We start from the raw sequence: 20,070 nt of genomic DNA, 5'->3' as shown, positions 1-20,070 counted from the left end.
ACAGTGACACAGAAGTGATACCCGGGGTAAACCTACGATCTCCCATCCACTCATCAAGATTCCTCTTGAAGAGAGTCAATGAGGGACTCTGCCTAACCTGGACTGGGATTTTATTCCAGAGTGAAGGCAGCCTCTGGGTTATGAATATGTCCCTCCAGCATGTCCTATTTATTTCAGTGCTGAGGTTCAAGTCTCTTGAGCGTGTAGCTCGATGGGATTTGAATTTTCTGAGGTGCAGCATGTCCATTAATTCCGGGTTGGACATGGCTTTATACGTCAGGCACAGATCGCCTCTGAGCAGGCGGTATGCCACTGGGTAGAGCTGGAGTTTCTTTAACTGGGCAGCATATGGCATTTGTTTGAGCCCTTTGATCCTCTTGGTGAGGTACTTTTGGGGTCTTTCCAGTTGCTGCAGGTGTCTGGTAAGGTACATCCCAAAAGGGGCATTGTACTCAATTATGGGCATGATGAGGGATGAGTAAAGAGGCACGATGACCTCCCCTGATCTAGATGTGAATCCCTTCATGATTAGGTGGGCTATATAAAATGTTTTTCTAACCACTTTGGCCATGTGGTTGTCAAATGAGAGATTGCTGTCAACTTGGGTCCCCAGCTCCCTAATTACTTCTTCTGTACTTAATGGATTACCACCTATGTGGTAATTTGTGGACACTTTGTTTTTGCCAAAGGAGATGACTATACACTTTTTGGCATTTAGCTTGAGGCCATGGCTCTGGCACCAGTTGTCTGTTTCTATGAGGCCCTTTTGGAGGATGCTTGTGTCGGCTGGAGAGTTGATTATGGTGCCCAGTATGCAGTCATCTGCGAACTTGGTCAGCCACAGTCCTTCCGTGTTGGCCTGTCCCTCCGAGAAATATATACCGAACAAGAGAGGTCCCAGGACTGAGCCTTGTGGGATGCCACTTGTAACTGGTTTGGAGTCTGACATGGCTCCAGCAATTCTAACCATGTGGGTTCTGTCCTTGAGCCCAAGTGTGGTATTGTATTGAAGGCTTTTGTGAGGTCCAGGTAGGCTGTGTGGACCACCTTCCCCTCGTCAATGGCCTTGGTGACTGTTTCAAAGAAATTGACCAGGTTTAAGAGGCAGGATCTGCCCTTAACAAAGCCAAACTGGGTAGGATCCAGTGTCTGCAGGTCCCCAATATCTTTATTTATGAGGTCCATGATGATCCTTTCCATAGCTGTGCAGACCAAGCTAGTCAGGCTTATGGGGCGATAGTTTCCAGGATCCGTTGAGGCACCACCTTTGTGGAGAGGGACCACTGTTGCTGTATGCCATTCTTTGGGTACATATCCTGTAGTAAGGCTGAGATTGAACAGTAGTTTTATGTTTGGGTTTAGCTCTTCTTGGAGTTCATGTAGGACACAGCCCGGGACACCGTCTGGTCCCATTGATGCTGTGTTTTTTGCTTTGGAGAGGGCGGCTCTTACCTGAGCATCTGAGATGTCAGGGGGGCAGCACTCTGCTGGGACAGATATTTGCCCTTTTGGTGGGAGGGGGAAGTTTGCGCTGAACCTGTCAGCTAGGATGTTGACAATGTCTGTGGGTTCGTGTATTTTTGTCATTTTGGACTAATTCTGAGCATATCTGGGAATTCCCACCCAGGTTCCTAACATAACTAAAGAAAGCCTTGTGATTATCCTTAGTGTCCTGTGCAATTTTTCTTTCGAAGCTGGCCTTAGACGATTTTATGAGTGCCTGTAGTTTTTTGCTAATACTGATCAGAGATGCCTTCCCTTTTGGGATTTTGCTCTATCATGTAGTAGCTTCCTCCTTCTATTGTATAGTTTGTTTATGGCTGGGGTCCACCAGACAGGACGTCTGCCTTTGGAGGATTGGGTCTTGGTTTTATTTGGGATTGCATGATCCATGCATTCCTGAAGGTGTTCATAGAATGCGTTTATAAAGGATTCTGTGGTCTGGGCCGTATTTTCCACAGGCCCGGAGGCTTTGAAGGATTCCACCTAGGTTTTGAGTTGTGTGAAATTTGCTTTAGAGAAGTTTTTCACTCTGGTTTTCTGGGCAGGGGGTGGGGTTGGGATGTGAATATCCACTGAGTTTTGTAGATAAATGTGCTACAACATCTGATCCCTACCAAACAACACCCCATCTCTTCAGAACCTCCACACTAACCTGTAATGCGTATCATGTTCTTAACTTTGGTTATCTTAAAAGTCTCTATTCTTTAACAGAAAAATCATTTTCTGTTGACTTTACTCTTTTTGTCAGATTTCTTATATGTGCAAATATACACTACAGTTGTTGTTGTCTTTCGGCTTTTCCCGGTTAGGGGTCACCACAGCAGAACTCCGGTCCGCTAATGATTGGGAGTAGATTTTCACAAACGCCAAGGTGCCAGCTCGATGTTCAACCTTCAGCAAAGGCATTCCCATTTGCGCATGACTTTCGAACGCCCACCAAACCGCAGGGAGGACATGCAGACTCCACGCAGAAGGCACTCCCCGCACTCCAGCCGAGAATCGAATGGGAGAACCTCTTGCTGTGAGACAACAATGCTACTGCTGCACCACTGCGGATCAAATATACACTACCGTAAACAGTGATAAGGGACTTTTGCATGGTCAGACTATGTTGGTTAACAAAAGTAAATAAATAAAGAAAGCAAGAAAGAAAGAATCACATGAAAATAATAGAAATCATACAGCTCATTAGCAGCTTGTTTCCTTAACTTATTATTTTGCAAATCACCATTAAAGATGCATATAGAAGTATGATGTTGCCTCAATTTTCTCACTGTATTCTGCACACTTGAGGTGCATAAATGTGGCACAGAAAAAAAAAAACCTTAGTAGATCACTATTCAGTGGACTGTTAACCTCCCATCACAGATGTCTGTCTTGTAACTGTAGAGCTTAAAGCACTATCACCACTGAGACCAACCTATTCTGGACAGGGAAGGGGTGTTAATGAAGGAATTGATTACACTGTACATAGTTCATACCTGCAAATGAAAGTGAAAAGGACTCAAGGGATGGGTGGGTTAGCAACAAAAACAGATGTCAGCAGAAGATAAAAGGGATAAGTAAGCACAGAAGAACATGTGTGGTGGTAAAATATTTGAGAACTGATAATATAACAGCAGAGTATTGATTAGATTAGTACTAGGCTAACTGCTCTTTTGGGCTATTTGAAGCCTAGCCAGTTACCCCATGTGAGAATCAAACCCTGCACCTTATGTCTTTAAGGTAAGCACCTTAACCATTATGTCATCCTCCCATACATTTTCAGTATATGAGTTGTTCAGAACTCACTGGCTTTGGATGCAGAAGTTTGTCTGGATTTAACAAATGGAAATGTGCTTAACAGATGAGCAGCTGTAAAATCATGTATGCAATAACTAACTTGTCTCCATTTTCCTCTTGGTTATTCATATGTGCATATGAATAACAAGTGAACATAAGTTCAGTCTCTACAGGCAAAGTACTAAGAATTGCTTGATAGCTGTAAGAATAAATAAACAAAAATTATTGGCCTTTTGTGTTGTATCTGCATGTCCTTCCTCCCTGTGTCCATGTGTTTTTTGTTTTTTTTCTGGGGTCTCCAGTTTTATCCCATCAAATGCATAGCTAATTCAACCAGCGCCCTTGGCTGGTAATATGATACTATAAACCAGTGGCCCACCCCCTCGACTGTTCAAGTTAAGAGGGGAAAAAAGCCTATTACAGTTAGATCCTCAGATCTTCCACTGAACAGCAAAAAAATAAATAAATAAATTGATGCTCCTTTTATTGTCACACCAAACAGCTGGCCAGATGCATGACATTTAGGCCCCGTTTCTTCTTTTAAACTGCAGAAAACAGTTACAACATTTTATACCTTGTACGCACTGAGTATGGCAGTTTTAATTTTACATTAAATTGATTTTAAACTGTAGCAAACTGCTTTCTACAATTTAGCAAGTGTTTGCTACGGTTCAGATGACACACCGAGTGCTATAACACCCAGATTTGATCAGAAATGCAATACCAGCTTTTAAAATCTGGTATTGCATTAAACAGAGATTGGGATCATCTGACTGCACTCTTGCATCAATTTGCACCCAGGGCAGTTGCCACTCTCACCCCACCCTAGCTACACTACTGTAGCCCATGTTCCAAACACAAAGACATGAAACAGCTAAACTGATGAGCCCATCGGTGTATGTGTGTGTGTGTGTGTGTGTGTGTGTATGTGTGTCGATGTGCACAAGAATGTATGTTCTTGTCCTGTGACAGACTGGCACCCTGTTCAGGAATGACTTTACATCTTATGCCTCCTGTGTGCTGGGATAGGCAGAACATGACAACGGGGTTATTAAAAAAATGAATGAATGATCATTTACTTATTTGTACATATGTCATACAAGGAGGAGCAGTGAACCACACGGACCTTTTCCAGACTCAGTCCAGGAGCCCTGTCTGGTTAAGTGACTTGGTTTAAGTCCCACAGGTAACAAATGGAGGCTGTGAGAATCAAACCTTGGACTACAAGAAGCAGCTTATTAACAGTTAAGAACCTTAGTGTTCTGCACTATCTACCTTATAATTGTTAGACATGAACAGACTATTGGAATAACTAATAACAAACATTATATGCCCACAACACAAGGTTTCTAAAGTGATAAAATTCGAGAAAAATCACAGAAAGTTCATAAATATCTTATCATGGTCCAGCAAAAACTGGGGAAACAAGGAAAGAAAAAAATCAACTTACCATTTCTGCATCCACAGCACAAACTATGTCTTTTGCTCTTCTTGTTGATATATCATTAACCATAGATAAGGACTTCTGTAGGTGCCCGCAGCTCATTTCCAGTTCAGCGGACAAGGATTCAGGAATGTCTTTCCTTTGTGTCTTTAAAAAATCATCAGAATCCTTCAGATCTTTTGCCAAAATATTGGCAAACTTAGACAGCCCTGCATCAAATGACTATAATAATAAAAAAAAAAAACTGTCATTTGAAAAATATGTTTCAGTAATTCATCAAAAAAAAGAATACATGTTAGTAAAGAATGGAAACATTAAGAGAACACAAGGCATTTAACATCTCCTTGGATGTACTCACGTTTTAACAATAAATACACAGCTACTAAAATAATCTTGAGATTCTGGGATTTTGTTAGGTTCTCTAGTTTTTTCCAATATTCCAAATACAAAACCATGACAATAACTGAACTGATTATACTCAAAAGATCTGCATCCATTAGAAAGCCACTTACAGATATATTTTTAACTTATCTCTTCTCTCTGACAGATTTCATACATGCATTCCCCTTCCTGAAGTTTTAAAACCTAAAGCGTGCAGAGACTGTAGACCAATTGCTACCTTGTGTCCACTTACAACAATGTTAGAAAAATAATTTACTAACAGTTTTTTGATTATATTAATAAATAATGACTTCTATGTAATGAACAGCAAGGTATTTGTAACCTATTCAGCGCCATGATAACACCTCCCACTGGTACTGACCTTATTTTCAGTACCTTACATGACAGTCTACTTACAGGTGGCCTTTTCATTCATATGACAACAGCCTTTGAAATAGCTTAGCAAACTGAACTTTGGCAGTAATAAACTAAAATGGTAAATCCTTCCAGGTGTTTTATAACAACTCTCTCTGAGAAACCACCACCTGACCTAAGGCTATAACACAAGGTTCTGCTCGTGTCCCTCTCCTATGTTCCCTTTTCATTAACAACCATTCAGAGGCGTCGGAAGCTGTTGAAGACTGTGGGGGGTGGAGGGTGAGAGGGGCACTTAGTGATCTAAAAAGGGCAATTTTTTAAAACTATTTACTACCACAACATAGGCACAAAATCAGCAGGCATGGCAGACACACACGCGCGCACACGCGCGCACACACACACACACACACACACACACACACACACGCACACATACACACACACACCTCAAGTTCAGAAAGCAGAAATACCTTGTTAAAATGTCTAGAGTACATGCTGAAGTGGGACTTGTACTTAATAACTGGTTCAAGGTTATAGTGAGGCTGAAGAAGGCAAATCTGCTTTTAGTCAGTACACTCTTCAATGATGGGGTGTTTTTAGAATTTCAGTCACTCTGATAATGTCTATATGCTACAGATATACTACAAGTTTAAGAATTAGCCATTCTGTTAGCCTTATTTTCTGTCCATTTTAAGACATAACATTGTTGTTTTTTGTTCCTTTTGTTAATTATTTTTTTTCTATATTCATTGCTGCAGTACATAAGAAATAACTGCCAAAATAAACAACACAAAATATGACAAGTAGAAACCAAATATTTCTTATACACAGATGAAAAGAATTAATGCCTGGAAGAACAAAAGCATTGACTAATGCTACTACTTTAAGGAAAACTGATTCCTACAGCTTCTGCTAAGACATGACACTAATAAATCCAGAAAAGACAATAGAAGCCCTGAGTAACATAGAAAATGCTCAAGTCTTCCTTACTTGGATGGGCATGATGTCACACATCTGTGTAGCACAAATAGCCAAGAAGTTCATTGTGTGATGAAGCATGCAGCTAAAAAGGCACTTGGAATGTGTTTGTCATTTGGGGTGAGGGAGTTGCTAAATTAATCTAAAAAGTGCAGCCAAATGTGGGACATAGTAATTTTAGGGCTATTTACTGCAGGGGGGGATTAATGGAGATTACCAAAATTAGGACAGTAAGCGTCTGAGGCCTGAATAAGAACTGATAAATTAATGGGTGAACTGAAAACTCAGAAAGAGCTAAAACTGTGATATAAGGCTTACGTGCCAGATTAATTACTTTCAAGAGTTAACAGATGTCATAAATGACCCTTGTTTTACTTACCTAAAGAGTCATTAAGGTATGGAGTAGTTCCTACTACAAAGGAAGGCACAGGTGATACTACCTTTTAAAAAAAGAAATAGGAAGAATCTTGAAATTACAAGCATGTAAGCTTGACTTCTATGACTTGTGAGACCCCAGAAAGGGCTTTACAAAGGAAGTTTGAAAATATTTCTGCATATACCTCCATTCGTACACTCTGACAATACCTTCACAAGCAGCAGAAATACCTCCGTTCGGAAAAAGCTCAGGCACCAGTTAGAAAGAAGACTCTGTTCATACACTCCAACCCAACAATACCTTCGCAAGCAAGTGGCAGCCAACTCCATTCTGTTTCGTTCCCAAACTTTCCGTGCTCGCAGCCGTTCATTCAAACAGCCAGCTGGAGCTGACATCCTCGCACACATGATGACGTCAGCTCAAAAGCGCGACAGAAAAAAAATGTAAAAACAAAATTGGGAATGAAGATATGGTTGGGAGGTATGCTTGCAACTGTAAAAGTGGAGGGGGCTCCCCCTCGGTCTATGGTTCCGGCGCCCATGCAACCATTCTCATGACCTCAGTAATCTTAATTTATCTACGGAGATGACCTGCTTCTCCAACAATTGAGCAATAATGTTCAATACCTCAAATATAAATTGTAAAACACAAGCTTCATGGTTTTCACTTCAAGTCACAAGCTGAAAAACCTTACCTTAGTTGTGATCAAAGACCACAGTGACACCCTTCTTAATGTGACTGAGCAAAGACATCTTGGAATCACTTTAGATTCCACTCTGTCCCTCACAAGGCATACTAATAATATCAACAAAACCCTTAAGTAACTTAACGTAATGGATACAGATTTCACACTTTCTCACACCCTCAGCCCATTCTGCCATTGTCAAAAATGTCCTTACCCCCAAAGAAGAGTATGGTCTTCCTGTATTATAGAAGAAATGTAACAAATAAAAGCACCCACGGAGAATACAGTGCTTCAGCGTAAGTAGCAAACAGAGTATGTAAAAAATAAAATAAAACCGCTGAAAGCCACTGCGTCAGGACAAAATTTCTAAACGCGTCTCTTCAGACCCTTTAGATCTCAATTACATGTGTTGCTAAATTTATGGTACGTCCCTCCGGACATCAAAAACATAGCAATACACTGTCTTTGTTGAAAATAATCCAGCAGTAGAAAGTCTATTCAGACCCAACATAAAAATCCAATATACCAGATAGTTTTCCAAAGAATTTCAGGTAACTCCAAGTAACGAACAAACAGGTTTATTTGGAACAAATGGTGAGCGCTTTCGCTTACAAGCTTTTTCAAACCAATACAAATCACAATAAGGCACAACATTTATATAGGCAAAGTCTTAAAATAAATTAGTCAATTAGATTACTAATTAGCAATATAAAACAAGTTTTACTTAAAACGGCAATGTTTTTCTTTGTTCACATAGATCAAACATGTTTTAAGAAATTTTTTCTTACTAGAACTTGACTATTTCTATTCCATAGCATAAATAAGAAATGATAAAAAATGATAAAAATGGAATAGGAACAAGAATAAGACTAAAATAAATGTATATATATATCAATTAATGCATAAGAACGTCTTGTTGTTCATGTTACAGCAGTATATATGTGTATGTATATTTTATATTTCCATATATATATATAAGGGAAACAGAAGACAAAAAACCAGAGGTTGAGCCAGTTATTTCTTACATCTTCTGTTTTTTAATATCTGGTTTTAATTATCCATTCTGTTTCCAATGACTCAGTAACATTTCTGATATCTCCACCTCTAATGTTAGTTTGAACTACTTGCAGAACCGAAAACTGAAAGGTGTGGGCAGGATTTGTATGTAAGACATGTTTAGATAGAGCATTAATTTCTGATTGAATCGATAGACATGCTGTGCACCTAGCAATATAAACTACATGTTTGGTTTCGCAGGTGGCATGTACTTTTATAGATGAAAAAGTTCTCCTGTTACTGGGTGTACAAAAATATTCATGTTATATATATATGTACAAAAATTGCATTTATTACATGGTTTTACCCCATTAATATCTGAGGGGTTATTATTTGTAAAGTGACTAGTGCAACATAACATTTGATGTAAATTGCTGTCAAATGTTGGGAAATTTCTGGATCTAATTTAAGAATATCCCAATACTTGTAAATGACATTTCTTACTGGTCCTATGTCTTTTGTAAATTGCAAAATAAACCTAAGATTTCCTTCATTGCTATTAGTTGTGGTATTGTTGGATCTATACTTGGATATACCATTATCTGAAAATATTGGACATGCAGAAGTATATCTCATACCTATGACATCATTAAATGCATCATTAATTTCTACTAAACTGTATTTTCTATCTATAAGCTTTTCTTCTAAATCATTTAACTCTTGTTGAAATTACATTCTTATGCCTTGCCCTTTCAGCACATTAAAACTGCCATCTTTCATTTGCCAAATATTAACATCTAAATAGGATATATCTGTGGCTGAATAATTCATAGTGAATTTTAAGAAAGAAGTGAGATTATTTACTTGTTGTTCGAATATCAATAAATCATGTATATCACCTTGCCATAGAAAAAACAAATAGTCAACAAAACGTTTATAAAATATTATATGTTCTTTATAAAAATCTAAGTTAAGTAATTCATCTTCCTCTATTGTTGATTGAATAGGAAAACATTACTTTCCAATACCATTTCCAACAGTGTGCATAGAAAATCAATTTTTACTGGTGTTAGATTTGTATGCAAGCTCAAATACTTTTGAATGTACAATAAACCTAAGTCATTGGGTATGTTAGTAAATAATGCTTTTACATCCATGGTGACTAAATAAAGATCTTTTGCATTGTTCAATAGAAACTCTTTGGAATCTTTTAAAATGATGTCATTCTTATAAACATGGGGTTTCAACATTTTCTCCAAGTAATAGGATATATTTTCAGTCTTGATAGTCCATTATACCCATTTCATCATATATTAACAACTGGTAATATTTAGCATCAGCTAACATATTCAACATTCTGTTATCATAGTCTGTCTTATCAAAATGGTCTTATAGAGATGTTCTTATCATGTATCAAACCATTTAAAGACTGTCTTTGTTTATGGTTTAAGTTATATTTCTTACTTGTAATTTGTTTACCATTTTGCCGAAGACTTCTATGGTGGGATGTAAATTGGGTATCATGAGGCTGGGTTTCTTAAAAGTATTATCATTACTAAGACTTTGTTGTCAAAATTATATCTGTGATATTATTCTTGAAAATTTTCTGCTATTGGGAAAGGGTGTGATGAACTACCTGTGTTTGATTTACCACCTGTATTACTCATAGCTGCATGTCTAATAGTAGTGTCCTGTATAGGAACAGTAGTTTCACTCACCAGTAAGTTACTGGTCTGTTCATTTTGTTCAACTCTACTATCATCATTATTTAGCATAATTGTAGAGGAAGCTTCAGTGGAAGTTTTGTTATTTACATTGTTATCAGATATTAAATTGCTGCTATTATCTTGATTGGAAGTATTGGCGTCAAATAACATCACATTATCCATCTAACTTTGAATCTACTAAATGTTCATTAAACTTACTATACAATTCAGTTTGTCTTTTCATTATAGAATCACTCAAAGTCTGTTCTTCAGGCATGAATCACCTCTATATTTAATAACTGCCAACGTCTCAGTAACTCAGGATGGTGGGCATCTTTAAGACTCTGAGCCCGGAATAATCCTCTAATTCAATTTCCAATATATTGAGTTCTGAGTTCAATTTGTAAATGTCCTCATTGTTAGTTGCTGACTGCAGATCAAAAGTACATTCAAAACGCTGCTGTTTATGCAGGCTTGGAGGATTCTGTGGGTTGTACAGGAGTTCCAGATTTACATCAGTGGATAAAAATAGTAATAATAGAAGAAATGTAACAAATAAAAGCACCGAAAATAATCCAGCAGTAGAAAGTCTATTCAGACCCAACATAAAAAATATACCAGATAGTTTTCCAAAGAATTTCAGGTAACTCGAACAAACAGGTTTATTTGGAACAAATGGTCAAACCAATACAAATCACAATAAGGCACAACATTTATATAGGCAAAGTCTTAAAATAAATTAGTCAATTAGATTACTAATTGGCAATATAAAACAAGTTTTACTTAAAACGGCAATGTTTTTCTTTGTTCACATAGATCAAACATGTTTTAAGAAAAAAACTATCTGGTATATTGGATTTTTATGTTGGGTCTGAATAGACTTTCTACTGCTGGATTATTTTCAACAAAGACAGTGTATTGCTATGTTTTTGATGTCATAAATTTAGCAACACATGTAATTGAGATCTAAAGGGTCTGAAGAGGTTTTATTTTATTTTTTACACTTCCTGTATTATAATTTGTCTCTAGTTGTAAAACTCACAAATTACAGTTGAACAGAAATAAAATATGCAGGTTTGCCCTGTTTGCAGATGCCAGGACACATCACCATGACTTCCTAAGCTCTTTTTTTTTTTCAAAATAATCGGCCAGTGCTATTGCCCACTCATAAAAAGAAAATGTACCATTACACAAGAAACATTCACCCTGCACCCTTACAGATAATCTTGATGACAGTAATTCACTCAGTAGACCCTGGCTCAAAACAAGCATAGATGAAAGGTCTCTCTGAAAACTAGGTCTCACTACACAAAACCATTTGCCAACTTATTTATTTTATTTATTTACTTATTTGACATTTGTTGACTGGAAATGTCTGAGTGAGCTTGCGCCCTTTATCAGCAGAAGCCCGGGGAGAAAAGCTCCACAAAGTATTACATGCACCATAAAAATGTTTACAAACAATATAGTATACATGAAGTAATATAAACATACATTATAATGCTTGGATTACCACTTGTAGCATGAGAGTTTAAAATGGGTTATTTACAAAAAAAGGAATTAAAACAATATGTTAAAGTCATTCATATATCTCCAATACATAAGGAATTCCCCATATAGAGGGGAAGCAATGACAACTAACTCAGAGTTTAAGATAAGAGTACAGAACGTACTGCATATCAAATGTTAGTCCTTACAGGCAACATGTACATCAGTAATCAGAAGCAGAGGGGAAGTCAGCCAACTGAAATAAGAAAGCAGGAAAACTTGGCCTACTTTATTAAAAACAAGCTTCCTGCTCTAGCTTCTGTTACAATGGCTAGACAATCGCTGTTCCTAAGACATACCTTCCACTGAGTCAGTACCTTCATAAATCTCAACCTCTAAGAGCAAGAAATCTGGACAAGTCATAAATAATACGGGGGGGACAAAGGCACAAAAATAGGGACAATTTTCAAAGAGCGTTCTTACAAACTTAGAAAGTTGATAGAATAACAGGTTTTGTATTAGCATGAACTTTCTGAAGGGTGTAAAGTCTGAATCTCAAATGTCTGTATTATTTCTGACTTGAAACCTCAATGATTGTCAGAAATCCACAATTTTATGAGAAACAGGCCAAAAATATGAAGCAAAAACCTGGACATTCTGCACAAATCTGTACAATTGAGAGGTATGAGCACCATTAGCTTGTAACACCATTCCATAGCATCACTCACTGAAATCACTTGACTTTGAATCTCAGGCTTTTAATCTTGTCGCATTTCTCATCAAAATTTATTGTACATAACCTTGTAACTTCTGTATATCTTATCTGTAAGAGTGTGTAATATATTTGTTTGTTTATTGTTCATAGGTAAGTACTAAGATAGCTGCCTTGTGGGCCATTTCGAGCTTAGCCAATTTCCCTTTCAAATGTGAGAATCAAACCCTGTACATTGTTTGTGAGGTAAATACCTTAACCATTATACAAACCTCTCATCCTGCTTGTTAATTTTGTACCTTATGTGTAATTTTGTTTTTGTAATTCTGTACATTGTACAATAGCCTTTAGCCCTGGGTCACAGCTGAAAAGAGTCTTGTGACCAGCCCACTTACTCAGTTATCAAAAAAAGACAAATACACGAATAAATAAATAAGTGTTATTAACATATGCATGCTATTCTTACTTGATAATAACATTACCAATTCAGGTTAATCCTACTCTTGCTAGTGTTTTTTTTTTCTTAGTTTACTTGATATAGTTTTAGTTTAGTTTACTCTTATACTAACTTCTTTTATTCTTTAGTCACATTTCATTTAACCTTTTTCTTTAAGCTCTTGTTTATCCATATATATACATATACATATATATATATATATATATATATATATATATATATATATATATATATACACATACTGTACTTTAGTAAGTTATGTATTTAGTTAATTGGACCCTTTTCAGTATGCTTGATTGGTTAATTCTACTTTTGTAGTTTTATTTTTTATCTATCTATCTATCTGGTTTAACTTTATCATTCCAGAGACTGTCAGACAAAGGCACTGTCTGAGGTGGGGGGAGAGACCTTCTGGAAGATGGTGTACATTTCCAGAAATCCTGCTATACCCCTGCAGCTAGGAGTCATCAGTAATAAATGAGGAGCACAGTTCCAGGAACAAGAAGGAAGGCTCTAAAATGCTGCCGGCGGCACTCACTCCACCATGCCTGCTAAGAACAGATATAAACAGAATCAAAGAAATAAACCCCGTATTCCTCCACAGCTCAACTTTCATAAATTGCTGTAAGCATCTCACAAGCAAGTGAGAAGAGGAGAAAAGTAGTTCAGGAAGTGTAACAGCAACTGCTCTGGGGAATCGTCACTAAGGACACTGTCAAAACATGCTGACCTAAGACAGAAACGGATTAGTTACATGGCGATTCTCCATCACCTCAGTAAACTGAAGCAACTCAGTGGCTCACTCTCAGGTCTTGGTATATTGTGGATGACAGAGTCCCCAAACTCAAATATCCAGTGAGGGCAATGGAGATTCCAAGCACTGTAAGAGTGCAGGATGACAAAAATGGCAAATAACAATAACCACTCACTCAGCGGGTGAAAACTTATAACAAATTATGCAGAGACAGCATGAACACCAACAAAAATATGGGGAAAACAAAGGACTGAAAACGGCCATAAAGGTGGCTTCTAACTGCCAGTGCTGAATCACACTGATGACTTGGTGGGCTGTCTATGAAAAGTAAAGTTAAAAAGGTATCTATCTAATACAAGATAAGTGAAAGCCTGCTTTCACAGTAAATATTATCCTGCCAAATGAAGCTCTTCTGGTAATATGGAAATGATAAACCAAGAAACTCAAGAAGCAGGTATGCCTAGAAAATGCAAACGCATTCTAGGTTCAACAAAACAGATGGGTAGGCATGGATGAGAAATATGTTGAAAATGTTGTTATGATAGGTACTTCAAAGCAGTGAGAAGATTTTAATTAACTGGGGTGACTGCAAGTGCATCTAAAGAGAACTATGAATATCTGGACTGAAATGAAGCAGGGCATAAAAAACATCACCTGGAAAACAGCTCTACTCCAACCTGTGCAGGCCTCCAGGGTTCTATGTTCATCATAATGCATTGCAAAGGTATGATATGAACACTGAAAGAGACTATACCAACACTCCTCTGAAGGATGCAATAAAAGCTGCTACATCTAGTGAATGGCTATTTGCTAACAGTGTTATCTCTGCTACATTGGGCAAAGGAAACAACTGTCTAAACTGCCTAATGGATATTTATGTATAGTCGTCTTCCTTTCTGATTAGTCCAAAATGCACCGGTCCGTGTGACTTTTACTTAAGTCCCTATCATCTCACTGTTATCAGGGATGCAGTTTTTCATTTATTTTCATTAATTTATTTATACAAGGCAATCGATTTGCAAATAAGTTATTTACAAGGCTGTAAGTTATAAACATAACCAACAATAAGCAAGCACTGTCATACAAGCCATAAACTACTCTAAGAAGAGGACACATTCTGTGTTGCTAGAATATGTTTGTAATATATTTTGATGACGTGGAGACTTTAAAACAGCAAATTCAGCAAAACATTATGAAGCTTTTCTACCCAACTGCACAGGCTATAAATACTAAAGATTTTCTGCATAAGACCTAGTTAAAAGTAAAGATTTTTTTTTCATATGGAAAGAAGCAGGTATGAAAAACAGTTTTGACTTTAAATGTACCCATATGCAAAGCAGATATCTGTATAAACTACTAAAAAAGGAAATACATTCAACTAGGTGGTACAGTTCAGTGATGCATGCTAGAAGATGAGTGTGTTACAAAATGTAGAAGCTCTCTCTCTTACCAAAGATATAGATAGACAGATAGATAGAGAGATAGATAGATAAGACAGATCTTACTTTACGTAACATTTGCTAATTGGATAAGTGGAGTCACCCAAGACCGTTTTCAGCAAAGACCCAACTCACCAGGCAAAGACACGTTTGTAGAGAATGAAGTAACAACATGTGCAGTATATTATACATAAATCTAACGCATTAATAAAATTACATTTTGTCATTTTCATGACAGACTAGATTCCAGTTTTTCTTCTCATTGTAACATATCATTTTTAAACTTACATATTGAAAAGAACAACAAACTGATATTTTAAGGATAGTAGTGATACAGATATACATGCTTCATGAAGAAAAATTTGGAGGAAGAACTACAGTCACATATGCAATGATACAATACATTAGCAGTAGGATAATATTATAGTTTCATATAATGTTGATGGAACTTATGAGTCTCAGGGTTAAACTGTGATCCTGCAGTCAGATTACTCGGAGAGGTCAGATTTAGTCTCACTAAAGGTGGAAAATGTATTTATCATGCTAACATGAGTGTGCATGCTGTTCCAGGAGTTGGAGGCAATTTTAGATAAAGCATTTTCAGAAGTAAAATGTAATGTGGTCTCAGCAACCAAACGCATGCTGGCGTCTTGAGTGTGCAGACTGCATCCCTTATTGAAATCCTGTTCATTAGTGGGGAGAAGCAACAATTCCCATTAGCAACTGGTAAGTTAGTGTATTAAGAAAAGAAGGAAGTCCTATCAGTGACGGGTTTTAAAGAGAGACAGTGATGCTGCTCACTCTAAAAGGACAGCTGGACAAGCCTAACTTATTTTCAGTAGTTTGTAAGATAGTGGTGCTACATGCTTGGATTAGGCCAACTACAAGCAGGGCATATACTAGCCTGGGGATTAATATGTTTATTTCTACAGTTTTAATAGCCTCCAAGCTAGGTAAAACAGATACTTTGTAAGCTATATACAGCTAGTTCAGGACCTTAGTGGTCTGTGTTTCTACATATTAATGAAAGACAAGGATTTGGTTTAGAAGTATATGCTCAAATACCTATATTGGGTAGTGCATGAAATAGATGTATGCGCATTTGTATGTGTGTTTACTGTGGGTCTATATTATGTTATCGAAAAGTGAGTTTGCCAAACTGCATCTACATCGGAAATGCAGTTCAGTGAACTGTTGATGGTGAGATTGCAGTACAGTGAACATTGGAAAATGTGCCCTTTTCTCACTGTAGTGCGATCTCGGAGTTGATATATATAATTAGTGGGGGGGGGGGTGCAGCTCCACACAAGAGCGAATTCGCTGAACTGCATTTCCGATTTAGATGCAGTTCGGCAAATTTACTTTTTGATTACATAATATAGACCAGTTTACTGTGATGGGTAGTTAATTTTTCACCATGCAGCTACCATTAGCAATTTCTAAAAGCCTTCTGTAGGTCGTTAAACTAGTGGCTTTAGTTAGGTCTGCAAAGGCCGCACTTTTTAATTTCGATTGACAAACATAAAGCTGATGATCAAAATGTTAATACTTGCATGTGTGAAGATAGAAAGACATTATTAGAAGATCAACTGAAAAAAAAATTGCAAAGGCAGGCCTCATCCAACCTGCAGAAACCTGAAACTACATGAATATAACTCCAAAGGTGTGCATCCTTGTGGAGAGGGTATGTCCTTTTCTTGAAGGTTTGCTTTTGTCACCTCCTTTTCCTGTTGTCCGTTAAATTCCCCCCACCTCGATACCTCTCCTTACTGGGGCGATGGCCAGTCACAGATGAGTATGTATTTATTTATTTATTTATTTATCTACTTCCCAGGGGAGTTGACTACATCCCACATTGGAAGAACAAAAAAGACATATTACATTATAACATATTACATCATATGCAGTGTGTATTATTAGATACAGGGTGACAATACGCAGTGGCTAGAGTGACACTAACTACAGTATTCACAATGAATTTGAAACTTAGTAAAATAATGTTAAGCTACGAACAGCACAACATCACAGTAAGACAACAGTGCTGCATAAGACAGCCATTTTAGAAACTATGCACTGTTATGGCAATGAATTCTGAATGACTTTTCTCAAGGCATGGTGTTAATAATATAAGAGGCTTGACAATAGTATGCAAGCGCACACACGTGGGAATGCATCCACAGCCAAAGACCATATTGACCAGTAAGAACTGGGTGAACTACAGTGAAAGGTAGATCTCATACTATGCTTTAGCCCACATCTCAGAAGCACTTGTATTCATATTCCATAGTAAAACTGTCTTCCACTTTAGACTGAAAGCTAGCTTCTGCATATTATTTTCTGGGAGGTGATTCCAGCACGCTGGGTCTATTTTAGAGATGACAGTTTCTACCAAACACAAGTCTAGAAACTGGCCTCGTAAGTGTGGTGCCCCCCCCCCCATTAGCACTAACTGAGTAGCAAAAGTAGCTACAGCAACCAAACCTTGTGGCAAGCTTATTTACTACTGTGGGGGGGTGGGGCAGTAATCTAAGATAATTAGCTCAAATGTATGGTAGTAAAAATAAGGTTGGTTCTCATCATCACAGGTCTTTTCAAACAGAGGACAGTGGCAGGTCCAATGGTCTGCAAAAGACAATCCTGAAGATCTTCTTGACTTCCGACTGGATACGTCTGCAAAAGACAATCCTGAAGATCTTCTTGACTTTCGACTGGATAAGACCACTGTTAAGGGCAGAATTCCGTGCCAACATCAGCAGTAAGTATGCTACTTTGTTTAGAAGAGAATTGAAGGCCAAAGCCTTTCTGTCTTCAGGGTTGGGCAGACTGGAACATTCTGTAGCCGTATTTATGGCTGGAAAAGCAGCTGAAGTTTCACATTAAGCTTTATAGGAACGGAAGTGGCTCACTTGGCATCTCTCACAAAGCAGCCAACTTACTCTCCAAGGAAGCTAGGTTCACTCTTGCTAAAGAAGTAATCATTACATCTTTAAAATATGCATCCCACATCTTTACAGCTAATGCTGAAATAACCTGCTGAAACTTTCAAAGTGGTAGTTTTTGTGTCCAAGTTTTCAAAAAAGGGAGCACTACTACCTCTGATATAGCACTTAGGACCATATCTCTAAACTATACACTGGTTTTTAAGCTGTTATATGTAAGTTGTTTCCTTCTTGGCCAAAGCACTAAAACGGAGAGGTATTTTTCCATTTCTAGAATCATGCATCATGCTTTCCTTTTCAGATTTGCTACCAGTTCAAAACACCATTGTGTAGTGATATGAATGACTTTCCTGTCCTTGACTTAAGATTTCGTACTCTCTTTGTCAACTACGAAAAGCAAATGACCCCCAATGAAATTAACAAGCAGTCCACAAACTCACATATTGACCGGTGCTCATGCAACTGCATCTGATACACAATCAAAAAAGGGCACGTCACTAACAAGCAATGAGGATTACAATGGTCATGAAATTGACTAGAACACATTTTTTTTGTAAATATGGAACAGTTCTGGATTAATAATTTACAATTAAGAAATGAGCATCACATTGGCACACCTAAAGCTCTGTATTTCTTGCAACCTCTGTTTAACTTTCATAATGTGTATACTAGTAACCCATGCTTATCTTTTTCTGCTTTATTAAATTTTTCTGTTTTTATTACTTCAATCAGGATGAAAAAAATACAGTTCTGCTTCAGTGTACCTATTTGTATAAAGTGAAGTAAAAAAAAAATAAATGGATAGACAAATAAGCTAAGCTTTTAATAACCAGGGATGGGATATGATCACCCACCAGTTTTACAACAAGCAACTTCCCACCTGTTGTGCAGTAATAAAAATAAAACAGCAGTAAGTTTCCTTACCTCTAACTCCTCAAGCTGCTTTTTTAGTATTTCCAGGTTGTTACTAATAGGCTGTAGTCCATTCAGCTGGTATTTCATGTCCTGGATTACAGCAAAATGTTCCTGTAGCTTTCTCATATATTCAGAACACTGCTGTACTGAACCAGAACACTGGAAAACAAAGTGCACATTAAGAAAACATATTTATGCATACTTTATTCAAAATATACAAAAACACACTGCAGTATCCATCCCTCAAAGGGACTCAGAAACAATGCAACTATTTTCCATTGTATTCAAGACTTCTGATCACTACACTGCAAAATGTGCTCCAGCTGCATGCATGGTGCCCATATTCTGTTACCTCACCATTGCTTTCATAAAAGGTACACTCACCTCTTTTTAATGCAACTTGTCCACTCTTCAGATCTTTATGAATCTATTGTCACTAGCTTTCAGTTTTCAGATTTGTTTTCTATTCCTCATTTAGCTCCAATCAGATACCAACTCTACAACTCCACACTAGTTTGCATTTCCATAAAGTTATTTTCATAATTTGCTGAAGACGTACGTATGCCTGCATCCCAGACTGAATACTAGTGATTGCTCCCCCCCACCCCAACCACCAACAGAAGTCCTTCCATTCTGTAGAGATCTCAGTCTTTGAAACAAGTTAATTTTTCCCACACTAAATTTCAGTAACTTTTCTACTACAAACTAAGGTGCGCTCTAGCAAGACTGCTGTCTTCTCCCACTGCAGACCAACACTACCGGCTATTAGAACCTTTTCATCAATGGCTTCAAAACCTCTTCTTCTGATATTACCAGTCAGTCTACTATGGCACTCACACTGTTTGGTACTTCTATCCTTTCTCTGTTACATAAACAATTTTGCAGCATTATCTCAGAGTTGAGAAGAAGTTGCATTGTGTCTTTGCAGACTTGGAGAAAGCATATGACAGGGTGCCTAGAGAAGAGTTGTGGTATTGTATGAGGAAGTCGGGAGTGGCAGAGAAGTATGTAAGAGTGGTACAGGATATGTACGAGGGTAGTGTGGCAGTGGTGAGGACTGCAGTGGGAGTGACAGATCCGTTTAAGGTGGAGGTGGGATTACATCAAGGATCAGCTCTGAGTCCTTTCTTATTTGCA

At 37.6% G+C, this 20,070-nt stretch overlaps 1 protein-coding gene across 3 annotated transcripts in view; it reads right to left on the bottom strand.

Annotated features, from left to right (window-relative positions):
* DST (dystonin) overlaps positions 1-20,070 on the bottom strand; it is a 4,096,730-nt gene that overhangs the window by 1,473,219 nt on the left and 2,603,441 nt on the right. Inside the window, exons 41-42 of one of the 3 annotated variants that reach the window (XM_044063350.1) lie at positions 18,943-19,092; positions 4,736-4,951 (exon numbers count right to left, since the gene is read on the bottom strand). The exons of the other annotated variants lie outside the window; for them this stretch is intronic. Coding sequence (XP_043919285.1) covers positions 4,736-4,951; positions 18,943-19,092 — 366 coding nt within the window. The remainder of the gene's footprint in view (positions 1-4,735; positions 4,952-18,942; positions 19,093-20,070) is intronic. 3 annotated transcript variants of the gene reach the window in all.

This window comes from Protopterus annectens, chromosome 2.part1, assembly GCF_019279795.1.
Source record: "Protopterus annectens isolate FY-2018-M chromosome 2.part1, PAN1.0, whole genome shotgun sequence".
Taxonomy (NCBI): Eukaryota; Metazoa; Chordata; order Ceratodontiformes; family Protopteridae; genus Protopterus; species Protopterus annectens.
This window is presented reverse-complemented; position numbering and strand designations above follow the sequence as displayed.